General features: G+C 36.2%; 1 protein-coding gene across 2 annotated transcripts in view; it reads left to right on the forward strand.

Annotated features, from left to right (window-relative positions):
- LOC100342119 (solute carrier organic anion transporter family member 1B3) overlaps positions 1-17,879 on the forward strand; it is a 71,728-nt gene that overhangs the window by 10,993 nt on the left and 42,856 nt on the right. For both annotated transcript variants that reach the window (XM_070049455.1, XM_008259567.4), the window contains exon 2: positions 577-725. In XM_070049455.1, the coding sequence (XP_069905556.1) occupies positions 642-725 (84 nt within the window). In that variant the 5' untranslated portion in view covers positions 577-641. The remainder of the gene's footprint in view (positions 1-576; positions 726-17,879) is intronic.

Here is a 17,879-nt window from a genome sequence, read left to right on the forward strand (position 1 = left end):
TTTCTACCTATTTTGAATATGTACTATTTGCAAGGCACTGTTTGGTACATTGCAAAGCAATAGATATGAATTAAGTATGTTTGCTTTCATAAATCTTATAAACTATATAGATGAAAAATATAGAAATCTTAATTTCTGTAATTAAAATGTTTATACATATGAACTAGAGTGTGATCCTCAGAGGGAAGGTCAAAAGGGTAAAAAAAAATGTAATTCAAGAAAAGGCTTATTTTGGTGCAAAAAATTTTGAACTCCTAAGGATCATTTTTTAGTTAATATGCGTTTTCCATGAACTTTTTAAAGACCCCTCTTGTATTACCTTATTTACTTTTTTAACCTTACTTATTTGTTTCAGATTTCTTTCCATAAATTTATCTCCCTAAAGCTAGGAGTTTTGTGCATGTTTCTTTCCTCCTTTTGTGTCCAGCATTGACCTAGCCCAGTGGTCAGAATACAGTGGACACAGATTGAATATTAGTGATTGACTGACTGACTGATGTTGACCTTGTGGCTGTTGTAATTTCTAAAGTGTATATTGTCAACATGAAATAAATTATACTTTTTCTCTCTGAATAGGTGATCGTTTCTAATCAAGCATCAACAACAACTGAAATCATTCACATAATATCTGTAGTTCAATCATGGACCAAAATCAACATTCGAATAACACAGCAGAGGCAAAGCCTTCAAAGAAACAGAGAGGTAGACTCTGCGATGGATTCAAGGTGGAATGAGTTTCATGTTTCCAAACTAAAACAAGTGAATGAGGAAATTGTTCTCTATAGAAAAGTCAGCCAGTTGTTAAAAAAGAACATTATATTTTGAATTAGAATTTTCAGTTGAAGTAGACATTAAAATATTAACAAAATGATCCATATTGTTTTGTCTTTAAATGTGGTTAAGATATTTCTTTGGTAACATTTCTGATATTTAAGAGTTTATTAATGTTGAAATTTAGAAATATTTTTATATCATCTCTTTGGTTCTTGATGGATTAAGAGATACTTTTAATGTGCTTGAAATAAAAGATGTGTAATGAATAACAGGTGAAAAATATTTTGAGAATTAACCTAAATAACCTGTGACCCTGAACTATTTAAATACTTTTCCTAAGAGAATGACATTTTTTATTCTGATACCTTAAGTAATATGATCTAAGGTAAAGAATTTGCAATAATAAAAGCACTGGTCCACACACCTGCTTGAAGTCTTCAGAAAGCCTTGTAATTTTTTTCTAAGTTAGTAAAAATAATAATTCTGCCCTTTGCTTTTGTCACAAAATTGTGGAGTCATTAAATGATACTGGCCTTTACTGTTTTTTTTTTTTAATATTTTATTTATTTGACAGAGAGAAAGAGAGAGAGATCTTCCATCCACTGGCTCACTCCCTAGTGGCCACAATTGCCAGGGCTGGGCCAGCTGAAGCCAGGAGCCTGAAACCCTATCCGCGTCTCCCTGGGTGACAGGGGCCCAAGTACTTGGGCCATCTTCCCCTGCTTCCTCAAGTTCATTAGCAGGGAGTTGGATTGGAAGTAGAGCAGCCAGGACTCAAATCGGAGTTCACATAGGATGCTGGCTTCACAAGCGGCAGCTTAACCTGTTGTGCCAGAAGGCCCCTGCCATTCTCATAAATAGGAAAATATACTTTGAGCACAGTGCATTGTGACATAACCAAGGCTCCGCAAAGTTGAGAAATTTGCCTTGAGTCACCTGCCTTGTAATTCAGAGACCCTTGGCCCCACGCCAAAGCCTTTAAACTCTGCCATAGAGAATCGTTGAAGCAATCATGAAATTGGTTACCATCATTTTTTGACCAATGTTTTAGTTTTTTACTTAGTTAACAGTTGATGAATAAAGTTTAGATGAATAAAGACCATAGAGATAGAACTCAATTGCAACAATGTTAAATAAAGATCTCTTTTAACTTTGGCCAGGGAACATGAAATCTATTTGTTTTCAGGGATTACTGTTCAAGTCTACTGTGATGAAATATTTGAATAATATTTAAGCAGAAGGGCAGACACTAGGAAAATGTATTGGTTAATGCAAGTGAATTAGGTTCTGGTTTCCAGGAGTAAAACAGTAACGGCCACAGTGACTTCACTAGCACATGCATGGCAAATGGTAAGCTGGTAGCAGCAAGTCGGATTTTCAGAACGGTCCCTCTCAGCATATATGGAGAGCAGTTAGAGTTTAGAGAATTAACAGTATGTGTAAAGCACATTACGCGCAATCCTGTAAAGATGAATTATCCATGTATCTATGCACATCTACTCTTTTGTGTACGTCTAGCCTTTTAATATTAATCTTATATTTAAGATTTTATTTTTTAGAGCAGTGTCTTATCCACAGAAAACATGAGAAAGGTGCAGAGATTTCCCACATATCTCCTGCCTCTACACAATTCAACATCTCCTGCCAGGGTGTTACATTAAAATTGGCAAATCTACACTGACAAACATCACTATAACCCCAAAGCCAATTTACATTAGGATTGATTCTTGCTATTGTCCTTCTTTGGGTTTAGAAAAATGTGTGACACAAGTCCATCATTATGTTGTCCTACAGAGCAATTTCCCTGCTCTGCCAGTATTCCAGATTCCAGGCCATCTAATGGTGTGTAGTGCTCTCATTGCTGTTTTGATTGGCATGTCCCTAATTACTGGGATGTAGAACAGCTTTTCAAGTACTTACTTGCCATCTTTCTGGAAGAGGTTTCTGCTTATTCTGTGCACTTTTAAATCAGATTGTTTTCTGATTGGAGAGTTTTAAAAATTCATTTTGAAAACAGCCTTTCTCAGATCTGCACATTGCAAACATTTTCTACTCTGTGGCTTCACATTTTATTCTCTTTCATAGAGAATAGTTGAATTTTAGGGAACTCAAACTTATCAATTATTACTTTCATGGATTGTACCTTAAAAGACCATCACTAAACCTATTGACATCTAGATTTCCTCCACTGTTATCTTCTAGGAGTATTAGACATTTGTGTTTTACATTTAAGTTCATGGTCCATTTTGAGTTACTTTTTGTGAAACTTAAAATATCAGTGTCTAGATTCATATTTGTAGATGTTCAGTGTACCATTTATTTAAATGATTGCCTTTTTTCCATTGCATTGTCTTTACTCCTTTGTCAAGAACTAAGAACAAAGTCAAGAACTCTCACTTGTCCATGTTTATGTGAGTCTATTCCTGGGCTCTCTCTTCTGGTCCTTTGATGGATTTGTCTTTTCCTTGACCACAATGATTTAATTACTTTAGTTTGGTAGCAGATTATGAGTTTTGGTATTACCAGTCCTCCAGTTTTGTTCTTTTTCAATATTGTGTTGGCTATTCTAGGTCTTTTCCTTCTCCATATTAACTTTAAAATCAAGTTGTTAATATTCTCATAATCACTTGCTGAGAAGTTGATGGTATTGCATTGCATCTGTATCTCAAGTTGGGAAGAATTAGCATCATGAAAATATTTATTCTTCTTATATATGAATGTGGAATATTTCTCCATCAATTCTTCTTTGATTTCTTTTCTCAGAGTTTTACGCTATGTCTTTTATAGATCTTATACATGTCTTGTTAAATATATACCTAAGAATTTCATTTTTAAGGATGCTAATGTAAACTGTATTGTGCTTTTAACTTCAAATTCCATTGTTCATTGATGATATATAGGTAAGGTATTAACTTTTGTGTTGAAACACTTATATACTGGAACCTTATCATAAGTGCTTAAAAATGCCTAGAATGTTGCTTTTTGCTTTGTTTCTAAGTAGTTGTTTATTTTAAATTTTCATTTAAGTTGTACAAGTTTCATATATTTCATATGAAAAGAGTTGGAACATAGTGGCACTTCACCCTCTACCCCTCCCCCCTGACCATGCTCCAACCCTTCCTTCCCCCTCCCTCTCACATTCCTACTCTTAACTTTTACAAAGATCTATTTTCAGTATACTTAATGAACATATAGTTCACCCTACTCTAAGTAAAAGAGTTCAACAAATAATATTAAGAGAAAAAGAAAAAACAATTTCAATCAGTACATAAAATAATATTAATCAGTACTTAAAATTATACATATTTATAGGGTACCATGTAATTTTTTGATATATATTACATATGTAATGTTTAATGAGTAAAAATACCTATATTTAAATATTTATTTATATATCTATTTTCTAAAATATGTATGTAAATATTGATATATTTTATTAAAATATAGATACATAATATATATTTATTTGTATATATATTTCTTTACATATGCATTTAGGTGTCTCCTCATTTAACTTTTCTTCATGGTGAAAATATTCAAAGTCATGCTTTCCAGAGGTTTTTAAAACAAATTCTTCTACAGTTTCCACATAGATGATCATGTCATCTTCAAACACAGCTGGTTGTTTTTTCTTTCTTCTCAATCTGTATACATTTTAGTTCTTTTTCATATTCTATTGCATTGGTTAGGACTTCCAGTACAGTGTGGAGATGCACTGGTGGAAGAGGACATCCCTGCCTGATTCCTGATCATAGTGGCAAATCTTCTAGTTTCTCACCATTTAGTAGGATTTTAGTTGTTGGGTTTTGGTAGATATTCTTTATCAAGTTGAAGAAGTTTCCCTTTATTCGTGGTGTATTGAGAGTCTTTATCATGAATTAGTGTCAGATTTTCATCAGATGCTTCTTCTATATCTGTGAATATTATCATATGATTTCCCCCTCTTTTATCCTGTTTTGGTGGATTACATGTATTTCATGCCTGGGATACATGCCTCTCGATTATGTGTTTATTTCTTTTTATACATTGTTGGGTTCAATTTGCTAGTATTTGCTGAGGGCTTCTATGTCAGTATTCATGAGAGATAGAGGTCTTTGGTTTTCTTTTTTATGTCTTTGGTTTTTGTATAAGGATAATTCTGGCCTCATAGAGTGAGATAATGTTCCTACAGATTCTCTCCTCTAGAAGAGATTGAGGAGAAGATAATGTTCCTACAGATTCTCTCCTCTAAAAGAGATGGAAGAGAATTGACATACAACCATTCTTAGGATCCATAAGGAATTGATTCCAGTCCCCCTGTGGATACCAGAATCCAAAGATGTTCAAGTCACTTACATAAAATGTGCATATAAGCTACACATATCCTTCTTTGTAGTTTCAACGATCTCTGCATTATTTATAATATTTAATATAATGCAAATGCTATGTAATAGCTTTTCTGTATTATTTACAGAATAACAATAAGAAAACTTTTTCAATGTGTCACTCTATATACCAATTTTTGAGACTTCATAGAGTTGAATGACTATTAGGCTAAATACAAAATTCTAGGTTCAATGCCTCCTTATCAATATATAAAAATAATTCTTTTTTTATATGCATTCTTGCTGTTAAAAAGTAATAGACTCTGTCAAGTACTTTATCCATCACTGCTGCCTCCCAGAGTATACATTAACAGGAAGCTGGAATTGGGAGCCAGAGCCTAGCATTGAACTCCAATAATCTAGTGTGGGACCTGAGTGTCTTTTTTTTTTTTTTTTTTTTTTTTGACAGGCAGAGTGGACAGTGAGAGAGAGACAGAGAGAAAGATCTTCCTTTGCCGTTGGTTCACCCTCCAATGGCTGCCGCGGCCAGCGCACCGCGCTGATCCAATGGCAGGAGCCAGGTACTTATCCTGGTCTCCCATGGGGTGCAGGGCCCAAGCACTTGGGCCATCCTCCACTGCTTTCCCTGGCCACAGCAGAGAGCTGGCCTAGAAGAGGGGCAACCGGGACAGAATCCGCCCTGACTGGGACTAGAACCCGGCGTGCCAGGTTCTATTGAGTGGACCTGAGTGTCTTATCAGCTAGACCAAGTACCTGCCCCTCACTCTCTCTTTTCAAGAGGTTCCTCTTCCTCACAGATTTTACTGCTCTGTCCTGTGTTTCCTGGTTGTGATGGTTACTCTTGCTGTTACAAGGTACAGGGACAGGACTAAAGAACAGGTGTCTGCCAATAGGAGCCTGAAGAGTTCATAAGAAGGGAGGGAGATGAGCTTGTGGATGAGGAACACAAGTCACTAGCAAAGCGCATGTCCTCCTGCTCTTTGTCCAGTATTCCTCTGGCCAGGGAGTCCCTCAATACTCAACGAGAACCTGCTTTGGGAACACTGTAACCTAGTTCTACAGGGATATTGAGAGCATCGCCTGTTGGAGAGAATTACTTAGCCTAAGCAGCTCCCTTGCTTTGTACCACTGCTCTGATATTGCACTGAGGGACACTTGTAGGTAATGCCTAAATACGTACCACCAAACCGTGCATGATGGTGGAAGAGTGCTGAAGACTGTTTTGAAATCTACCAAAAATAGCCTAGCAGTTGTGAATTTTTAACAGTGTGAGTATTGTAATCACTAAAATGAGAAACCAAGATCAATACCAGAAGCATTGAGTCCAAGAGACAAAGGTAACATGGAGTACAGAATTACCACAATTTTAGGGCAAAGGCCTCTGAATACTAGGAACTTAACCTTCCTCTCTCAAAGCACTTTACAGGTATATGATTTAAAAATTGTGTAAAAATATACTATCAGAAAACTAGTGTATCTTAAAACATTATATTAAAAAACAGAAGAATCTCATCTTTTAAATGAAGCATTTAAAATTTGTAAGCAATTAAAGCTAAGGTAAGTGCTGCTGCTAGGGTATCACAAAATGATAGGGATTTTGACACAGAATGTGTAAAACTGGCTGAAATGAATCAAATAAGAATGCCCAGAAAAGTACAGAAAATTAAAAGGGCAAACATAAAATTTTTAAAAGGATTAACCATAGCAGTTGATTTGGCCAGTTGCAGCACCAGCTCCAGGCACTGACCTGCCTTAGTTTCGTCTACGGGATCTGCATTTATTTTCAGTCTTCTCAAATTTTGCTTGTCTTTAATGCCAAGACTTCTCTTTTTCCTCTGTTTCTCATACTAAATAATAGCGGTCCTACACAGGATTATGCAAATCAGAATCCTTATTTTCTATTATGCCCACATCATGTTGGGTCTCCTTGTAAAGTTCTCCCAAGTGTGTCTGTAACCTTGTTTCTCTCTTTCCATTTCTACTCATCATTTTTTTCTCTTGAACTCAACTTTCTTACAGATTTCTCGGCAGTAAGTTCATCTTCTTTATGACGACCTGAGTGAACACTCTACAATTTAATCTCTTATATCATACTTAAAAATGAAGCTTGGATTCCCCCTCTTTGGCAAATTTTTCTCCATGGGCTCCACCTACACAGATCTTCCTTCTATTTTTCAAATGAGTCAGTGTTCTTTCTCTACTCAGGGACTCTTCATTAACTCTGTTTTTGTTAACTCTTTTGTTTTTTCATTAACTCTTTTTGTTTTTAAGTGCTTTGTTTTGTCTTTAATTTCTAAAGTTCTGTTGTCCTTTAAGGACTTAGTGCTACTGTTACAGGTGGATGAGAACTTTAAGGTGTCCGGAGAGAATTACTTTTACTGTGTACTCATAACAGTTCAAGTGTACACCAATAACAGTACATATCATCTTGTTATTTGTTTATCATGAGCTGCCCTTAGGGAACTATTAGTTCTTTTGAGATTGTTTTGTATCTTTGTTTTTATTGCCCTTTTTGCTGTGTACCTGTCTCAAGATTCAGCGAGTAACTGGCATATTGTAGTTGCTCAATAAGTGTTTATTGAGTAAATCAGTTGAAATTCACATAAGTTAACCAAGTTCATCCAAACTGTACATGTGACAAGTCGAAGCCTGGAACTGTCTTCGGACTCCAAGTCCAGAGCTGTGGCCAGGATAAATAAGTAACTGACCTGCCACGCTTACAGGTAAATACAGACTTTAACTTTTATCTCCCTGCCAGCTGCCTCTTGGAAACTCTGCTTTGAAATTTCTCAAAAACATTGTATTCATGTGGGGTTGGTCTATCATTTTTCCCTGGAGATAGCAACTTTCTTACTCTTTTGTCATTTTTTAAGCTCTGAGAAAGTCATATCTTTCTTTACCTTAACTTCAGTCCTCAATTAGGAACAGGGTGAATAGTGCCCCTTTCACAGTATGATAATGATAATTGAAGAAGAGATATCATCAGTCTCTGTATACTAACTCATGCCATCTCCTAAAATTCTAGCTCATGTGTTTACATCTATTACCACTCTTCTTCTAGGGCCAATTTAGGATTCTATTTTGAGAATTTTTACTTCATGAGTCACTCTTTTGTCTTGAGCCAATCTTTCTCTTAAAATTGAAGATATAGGCCAGCGCCACGGCTCAATAGGCTAATCTTCCACCTAGCGGCGCCGGCACGCCGGGTTCCTGTCCTGGTCGGGGTGCCGGATTCTTGTCCCGGTTGCTGTGGCCAGGGAAGGCAGTGGAGGATGGCCCAAGTGCTTGGGCCCTGCACCCCATGGGAGACCAGGATAAGCACCTGGCTCCTGCCATCGGATCAGCGTGGTGTGCCGGCCGCAGCGCGCCAGCCGTGGCGGCCATTGGAGGGTGAACCAACAGCAAAGGAAGACCTTTCTCTCACTGTCCACTCTGCCTGTCAAAAAAAAAAAAAAAAAAGCACACACACAAAAAAAGAAAATTGAAGATATAGACATTATAAAATCTTTTTGTGAACTTCTTTGAAAGTTTCTTTATATGAGGCAGAATAGTAATAACAATAATAATATATGTTTAAACTCATAAACTGTACATCAACTATACCCCCAATAAAGTGTTTAAAAAATTTTCTTTAAAGAATTTTATAAATAAAATTACAACCAAATTATTAAACACTTTCAGAATGCCAAAAATTAAGAAACAAAACAATATAATTTTAAAATTAAAATAAATATTAAACAAACTAGCCTCATACTGTCTACAAGGAAATGGAATCAGATGCACATGTGACTTCTCACTTGCTACTCGAGGCAAGGCAATGGAATGACACCTGACACCATACTTAAGAACCCAACCAAATTCTGTCTCAAGGATTCAAAACAGCAGATCTTCTGTGACTGTACTGTTAATTGATGTTCTCCATTAAAAATAAAAATGGTCCCCTAGAGGGAAGGAACAAAGAAGAAACTACAGTAATCAGAAATCCCATAAAGTTATTATTTGTTGTTATGGAGATCAGAACACGGACATCTTTGGGCAAGGCATGGTTCTACTTACAGTGGGAAGTGACAATTTACTGACCAATGCCAAAAGACTTCTCTCAAATAACATAAAGAATTTTTTTTTTCAGATTTTACAATCTAATGGTGATCACTTCCTTCCTTATGATTTGACCAAGATTAATTTACTTAAAAATATTTTTGAAGAATTAATATCAGAAAAAAAATAGTCAAGTAAGCAGCTCTCAAGTTCCTGTCACGTCACAGCACCCTGGAAAAACTGCTAACACCAATTTTGTCAGAACCCTGAAAAATAGTTTTACAGCAACTAAGTGAACACTGAATGAGAAAAAAAAGACAAATTAAAATTGTAGGGTAGGCTTCTGCTGTTTTTTGTTGTTGTTGTTGTAAGATTTATTTATTTACTTGAAAGAGCTACATAAAGAGAGAAGGAGAGGCAGAGAGAAAGAGAGAGAGAGAGAGAGAGAGGTCCTCCTTCCGATGGTTCACTCCCCAGTTGGCAGCAATGGCCAGAGCTGTGCCGATCTGAAGCCAGGAGCCAGGAGCCTCCTCCAGGTCTCATACATGGGTGCAGGGGCCCAAGGACCAGGGCCATCTTCCACTGCTTTCCCAGACCACAGCAGAGAGCTGGATCGGAAGAGGTGTAGCCGGGACTCGAACAGGCACCCATACGGGATGCTAGTGCTTCAGGCCAGGGCGTTAATCCACTGCACCACAGCGCCAGCCCCATTTTGGCAAGTCATCCACTTCTAGGGCAGCAGAAGTCTTGAAGGCAGGAACACATTTTCAGGGTAGGACCCTAATCCCCAGTTCCATAGGAAGCAGAGTAGATTTTACTCTCAAATTATCGTGTAGGCTTGTTTTAACCAGTGTGGAGACTATGAAAAGATGAGCACAAGGCACTTATCTCTATTTTGCCTAATTTGGAGCCCACTCAAGCCAAAAATGTGGCAGGAAATTTCTGAAAATATAAGACAGGTAAACTGCATATGGGAACAACCTACCGATGCCTGGAGTAAACGATTATGGTTGAAATCTGCAGACTACTGAAGGCTGGGGGAGCACCCAGGGAAGTTCATCCAAAAGCAATGATGGATCAGGAGGTATTTACAAAACCATACATGTGCCCAGGGCAAGCAAGACACCTGCTCATAGAAAACCAGAAAGATCATAAGCTTTCACCTTGGGCTAATCACTAGGCTCAGGGAAAATCTGGATAGAGAGGAAAAGTACAAAACTGAAATAAAAATTCTGAAGTATAGTGTTGTGGACTGAATACTTTTGCCACCCCAAAAAGTCACATGTTGAAACCTTCATTCCAATGTTATGGTATTTAGCAGTTGGGTTTTTTTTTTTTTTCATTTATTTTATTTTATTTGAAAGGCAAAGCTACAGAGCGGCAGAGAGAGAGAGAGAGAGACAGAGGGAGGGAGGGAGGAGGAGAGGTCTTCCATCCACTGGTTCACTCCCCAGGTGGCTGCAATGGCTCGAGCTGTGCTGATTTCAAGTGTATGACATTCTGGAAAAAAACAAATGTATGCAGCTGTAAAAATATCGGTAGTTGACGAGGTCTTGAGGGAGAGAAGGAACATTAGATACACCACAGAGGATTATTAGGGAACAGAAAGTATTCTGTACAATATAATAATGAAGGATACATCCTATTTCATATTTGTCAACATCTGTGGAGTGTTCAACACACAGAATGAACCCTCATGTAAAATATGGGCTCCTTTAATACTAATATATCAGTATGGGTCCATCATTATAAACAAACATATTATACCAATATGAAATGTAAATAATAGAGGGAAATTATGTGTGGAAAGAAGGAGTATGTAGAAACTCTAACTTTACAGTAATTATTTTTGTAAATCTAAAACTGTTCTAAATAAATAAAATTAATACAAATATTAATTAAAACTTTTTTAAAAATTCAACGAAGCACTAACAAACCAAAGTCAACAGTATACTGATATGACTTTATACCATAATAAAGTACCATTTTTGAGGATTTCAAGCAGGCTTAAATAGATGAAAATCAGTAAATGTAATACAATGGATGTCACTATAAAATAAATCAATGTAACTTATAACAAATCAATTTAATTGCCTTAATAAAAAAATAAAACATATGACCATCTCAATTAATGATGAAAAGGCATTTGACTAATATATAATACCCCTTTATTATAAAAACACTAAGAAAACTTATAATAAAAGGGAACTATCTCAACATAATGAAGTGCATTTAAGGAAGAGCCACAGCTAACATCATATTCAATGTTGAATAAATGAAAGCTTTCTCCGTATGATCAAGAATGATACAACAGTACTCTTAACACTGATTTTTCAATATTATACTATAGTTCTAGCCAGAGCATTTATACCAGAAAAATAAATGAAAGGCATAAAAATTAGAAATAAAGTGGGAAAACTATCTCTATGTGCAGATGACATGATCTTATGTATGGATAATTTGAAAGAATCCATTAAAAATTTATAAGAGCCCATAAATTTATTGAACACTGTTCCATGGCACAAAATCACATGCAAGCATCAAATGTGTTTCTGTACACTAGCAATGAACATTCAGAACATCAATAAAGTAGATTTATTTGCAATAAATTCTAAAAGAAGCAAATTTGTAGAAATAAAATTTTAAAAGGAGGTACAAAAAAATCTAGTGTGTACACTGCCTGCTATAAAAAACTGCAGAAAGAAATTATAACCTAAATAAATAGATATCTAGTGTTCATGGATTAGAAAACATTATTGTTAAAATATCAATATTGTATAACTTGCTCTAGAAATTTACCATGTCCTGAGAATTGAGATAAAAAAAATTAAACAAAATAATTGCAAATAGTATAACTGATAGTGGGTTAATATCCAGATTCAATAAGAATTGTTTACAACTCAACAGTAAAACAAAACACCCAGTTTAAAAATAGTCAAAAGCCTTAAGTAGAGTTTTTCAGAAGAAGAAAAGCAAATGTCTAACAAAGATATGAAAAGATACTCAACATCCTCCATAAATTCCATCAGTCATTTTTTTTTCATAAATGAAAAAGCCAATCTTCGGATTTGTGTGGCATGGTGAAGCTCTCCAAATACCAGAATAATATTAAAAAAAAAAAAAGAACAAAATTGAAAGACACACTTCTTGACTTCAAGCTTACTTGAACATGTAGTAATCAAAACTGTTCAAGTCATAAGGATAAACAGTGTACACTAATGTGATAAGCCTGGAAGTCTAGAACTGAGCATATGTGTATATTTACAGCCAATTGATTTTTGACAAAGGGGCCAAATCCATTTATTGGAGGAAAGAATAGTCTCTTCAACATATAGGGCAATGATTCCTATGAATCAATTTTCATATGAACAGAATGAAGGTAAATCTTCATCAGGAGCTACAGACAATTATCTCAAAATAAATCAGAGACTTAAATATAATAGCTAAAGCCGTAAAACTCTTAAAATATAAAACCTAGTGGATTCTTAGATATGACACTAAAAGTATGATTAGAAAAAATAGATATATTGAACTTTTTCAAATTTAAAATCCTTTGTGTGTAAAAGGTCTATAACAGAGTGAAAGGATAGCATATGGAGTAGGGTGGAATAATTGCAAATTATATATCTGATGTGAGGTTTAATATCCAGATTACATAAAGACCTCCCACAGGTGACAACAGTAAGATAAGCAACCCTATTTAAAACTGGACAAAAACTCTAGGTAGAAATTTCTCCAGAGATAAGAAGCAAATGACCAACAATCACATGGAAAGATGCTCCATGTCCTTAGCTATCAGGGAAATTCAAGTCAAAATGACAATGAGATAACACTTTACATGTACTAGTAGAACTATGATACATTTTATCAAAAACTAATGTTAATGAACATGTGGCAAAAGCGAAACTTTCAATGCATTGCCGATGGGAATGTAAAATGGCACAGCTGGTATGGAAAATAATTTGACAGTTCCTTCAAGCATAGTTAAACATAGAATCACCATATGGGCTAGTAATTCCACTTCTAGTTATTTACCCAAAAGAGCTAAAACTAGAGATTCCAACAGCTATGTGTCTATAATGTTCGTGGCAGCATTATTTGCAACACTTGTAATATTTTCAAGTGCTAAGTGAGATTAAACCAGACTCAAAGCAACAACTTTTATCTGATGCTACTTATATGAAGTATCTAAAACTGGCAAATTTATTGAGACAGAAAGTTAAAGGTTACCAGGGGCAGGGAGAAGGAGAGATTGGGGAGTTACTGCTTAATGGTTACAAGGGTGTGTGGGGGGGGGTTGGTTGTGGTGAAAAAGCCCTGGAAATAGACAGAGGTGATGGTTATACAACCTTGCAAATGGAAATAATGTCACTGATTTGCACACTTAGAATAGTTTTAAACAGAAAACGTGTTTGTCTTATATACAATGGCACAAAGAACATTTTTAAAAAATGTTCCAAGCCACTAAAATGACAACAGATTTTCACTGTGGATATCATTCTTATGGTTTTATGCACCAGGCCCTTTGATAAGAGTTATAAGAGATCTAGGCAGCTTAACTACAAGGATGTGAGGGACGGTGTTGTGGTGTGGCTGGTTAAGCTGCTGCCTGCCATGCTGGCGTCCTATGTGGGCACCAGTTCAAATCCCAGCTGCTCCACTTCCAGCTCCCTGCTAGTGCACCTGGAAACGCAGCAGAAGAGGGCACAAGTACTTAGGTTCCTGAACCTAAGTGGGAGACCAAGATGAAGCTCCAGTGTCCTAGCTGTGGTTTGGCCCAGCCCTGGCCATTGTAGCTATTTGGGGAGTGAACCAGCAGATAAAAAATTTATCTTTCTCTCCCCATTTCTCTATAACGCAGCCTTTCAAATATATATATATACATATCTATACATATATATATTTGATTATATATATATATTTGATATATATATATATGGTGATTCTGGACAAAAGGATGTGAGACAGGTATTAACCAAACAGGGCTGCCCTGGGAACGTGCAGTCAAAAAATACATATATATGTATATATGTTTATATTGATGCAAAAATTTTTTAAATTCATCATAATTCTTTCAAAGAACACATTTTCCATGAAATTTTTTAATATTATCATATGGTCTTGATATTGATTCCTTATCAGATGTGTGACTGGGAATTATTTTCTATCATTATACATGTTACATTTTCACTTTGTTTTTTATATGTATAATTTAAAAAATGTAATATAGCCTCATTTATCTATTTATTATTTTGCTGACCGTGCTGTAGGTGTCATATCCAATAAATCAGAGCCAGGTCTAATGTCCTGTGACATTCCCAATGCATTTTTCTATGATTATGAAAGATTTTAGCCTCATATAGCAATAATTAATATACATTTGGATTTCATTTTTGCATATGATATAAGCAAGGGGTCCACTTTCATCCATTTGCATGTGATAATCCAATTTCTCCAACATCAGTTGTTGAAGAGACTATTCATTTCCCATGTGATTCCTGTTGAAAATCATCCCTGTTGTGTGAAATTGTCTTTAAATCTCTCTTTATTCCAGTGAAATACCTAATTACTGTTGCTTTGTGGCATAGTTTGAAACCAGGAATGGAGAGGTATCGAACTGTTTTGTTTTCTTCAGTATTGTTTTGGCTATTTAGAGTACTTTGGATTCCATATGAAATTTGGGATTTGTTTGTTTGTTTGTTTATAAAAAATGTTACTGGTATTTGATAGTTATTGCATTGCATCCGTGAATCACTTGGGATAATTTTAACAATACTGAATCCCCAGGCCATGAGCATGGCATGTTTTCTCACTTATCTGTGTCTTTTTAAATTTCTTTCATCAATGTTGTATAGTTTACAAAATATAGATCTTTTATTTCCTTTGTTAAGCTTATCCCAAAGTATTTTGTCCTTTTTAGTATCAGTAAATGGCTTGTTTTCTTGCTTTCTGTTTTTTTGATTTGGACTTAACATTATATAGAAAATTCATTTTTGGGCTCTGATTATTTTATTCTTCATTGTTACTGAACTTTTAATCTAGTTACAATATTTTGTGAAAATTTTTCAAAACAAGATCATGTCATTTGTGAACAAAGATAATTTTACTACTTGTTTTCCAATTTGAATGCCTTTTATTTCATCTTCCTTTCTAATTGCTATATCTAGCATTATGTAAAATATGAATAGTCATATTGGGCATCCTTACCTTGTCTCTAATTTGAAAGGAAAAATTTCAGCATTTCTTCCTCAATTTTTATTTATTTGAAAAGAAAGAACACAGCGAGAAAGATGGAGACCAAAAGGTAAAGAGAACTTCCAACTGCTGTATTGCTTCCCAAATGCCATTAAAATCCACAACTGGGCTATTTTGAAACCGGGAGCCTAAAACTCCATCGTATTTCTTGCATGAGTATCAGGGATCCAAGTGCTTGGCCATTTCTGGTTGCCTCCCGTGGTGTTCCCTATGGGAAGCTACAGCCTGAAGCAGAGCCAGGATGCAAACACAGGCACTCCCGTGTGAGAGGCCGGCATCCCAGGTGGCATCTCAGCTGTCTGCTGAAAGAATGCTCAGCTCTGGTTTTCAGTCTTTCCCACTGAAAAGGATGTTAGTGTGGACTCTTCCTGTTTGATTTTTATTGTGTTGAAGTAGCTTCTTTCTCTTTTTCTTCCTTCCTTCCTTCCTTCCTTTTTTTTTCTTATTTGACAGGTACTATTAGACAGTGAGAGACACAGAGAGAAAGGTCTTCCTTCCATTGATTCACCCCCAAAAATGGCCGCTACAGCCGGCGCTGTGCCGATCTGAAGCCAGGAGCCAGGTGCTTCCTCATGGTCTCCCATGCAGGTGCAGGCGCCCAATCACCTGGGCCATCCCCCACTGCCTTCCCTGGCCACAGCAGAGAGCTGGACTGGAAGGGGAGCAGCTGGGACTAGAACCCGGCGCCCATATGGGATGCTGGCACCGCCAGCAGAGGCCCGAAGTAGCTTCTTTCTACTTACAGTTTGTCCAGGGGTTTGACCATAAGAGGTTGTTGAACTTGTCTAGTGATTTTTCTGCATTGATTGAGATAATCATATGGTTTGTGTTCATTTGTTAATTGATGTGTAATACTGATTTATTTTCATATGTTGAATTATCTTTGCATACTATATACCAATCCCACTTGGTCATGGGTTAACATTCTTTTAATGTGCTGTTTAATTCATTCTGCTATTGTGTTGAAGATTGTTGCACCAATATTTACCAGGGATATTAGTCTAAAGTTTTCCTTTCTTGTGTGTCTTTGTCTATATTTGGTATCAGGATAATTCTAGTCACATAGAATGAGTTTAGGAGTATCTCTTCCACACTGATTCTGAGTTTTTTGAAAGACTGGTATTAATTCTTCTTCAAGTATTGGGTAGAAGTCTCCCATGAAGTCACCTGGTCCTGGGTTTTTCTTTATTGGAGGGTTTTTGATAACCAGTTCAGTTCTTACTAAATACAGGCCTGTTTAGATTTTTATTGATTCATGATTTAGTTTTCTTAGGTTTCATATTTCTAGGAGTTTGTTCATTTCTTCTAGGTTTTCCAATTTGTTGCAATCTAATTTTTTATTGAGGGCTCATAATACATTTTTATATTTTGATGTGTCAGTTGTACTATCTCCTTTTTCATTTCATATTTTAGCTAGTTAAGTCGTCTTTCTCTTTTATTTAGTCCAGCAAAGGGTTTGTAATTTTTGTTGCCTTTTTAAGAATCCAGTCGGTGAACTCAGGGGGCTTCCATAGCCTTGGAAGCTCATGACAAGAGCCTAGTGTGATCACTGATGCCATAAACAAGAGTGTCAATTGTTAAATCAGCAATAGGAGTCACTGTGCACTTACTCCTCATGTAGGATCTTTGTCCTTAGTGTGCTGTACATTGAGATTTAATGCTATAACTAGTACTCAAACAGTATTTTTCACTTTATGTTTCTGTGTGGGAGCAAACTGTTGAAATCTTTACTTAATGTATGCTAAACTGATCTTCTGTATATAAAGAGAATCGAAAATGAATCTAGATGTGAATGGAAGGGGAGAGGGAGTGGGAAAGGGGAGGGTTGCGGGTGGGAGGGACGTTATGGGGGGGAAGCCATTGTAATCCATAAGCTGTACTTTGGAAATTTATATTCATTAAATAAAAGTTTAAAAAAAAGAATCCAAATTTCGGACTAACTAATTTGTTTCTATTATTTTTCTATTATCTATATCATTTATTTCTGCTCTAATCTTTATTATTTCCTTCCTTCTCCTAACTTTGGGTTTAGTTTGTTCTTCTTTGTCTAGTTCCTTGAGGGGATGTATTTTCTTTTTTATTGTAATTACTTACCACTTTTAGTCCACTGCATCCCAGATACATTGTATTTTTAGTTCCTTTTGTCTCTAAGATATATTCTAAATTTCCTTGTGATTTCTTCTTTGATCCATTGGTGTTTAAGAATGTACTATAGGGGCCAGTGCTGTGGCATAGCAGGTAAAGCTGCTGCCTGCAGTGCCGGCGTCTCATATGGGTGCTGGTTCTAGTCCTGGATGCTCTATTCCGATCCAGCCCCCTGCTACAGCCTGGAAAGCAGTGGAAGATGGGCCCAGTGCTTGGGCCCCTGCACCCACGTAGGAGACCCAGAAGCAGCTCCTGGCTCCTGGCTTTGGATTGGTGTGACTCTAGCCGTTACAGCCATTTGGGGAGTGAACCAGCAGATGGACGGTGTCTCTCCCTCTGTCT

The sequence above is a fragment of the Oryctolagus cuniculus genome, chromosome 9 (assembly GCF_964237555.1).
Source record: "Oryctolagus cuniculus chromosome 9, mOryCun1.1, whole genome shotgun sequence".
Taxonomy (NCBI): Eukaryota; Metazoa; Chordata; class Mammalia; order Lagomorpha; family Leporidae; genus Oryctolagus; species Oryctolagus cuniculus.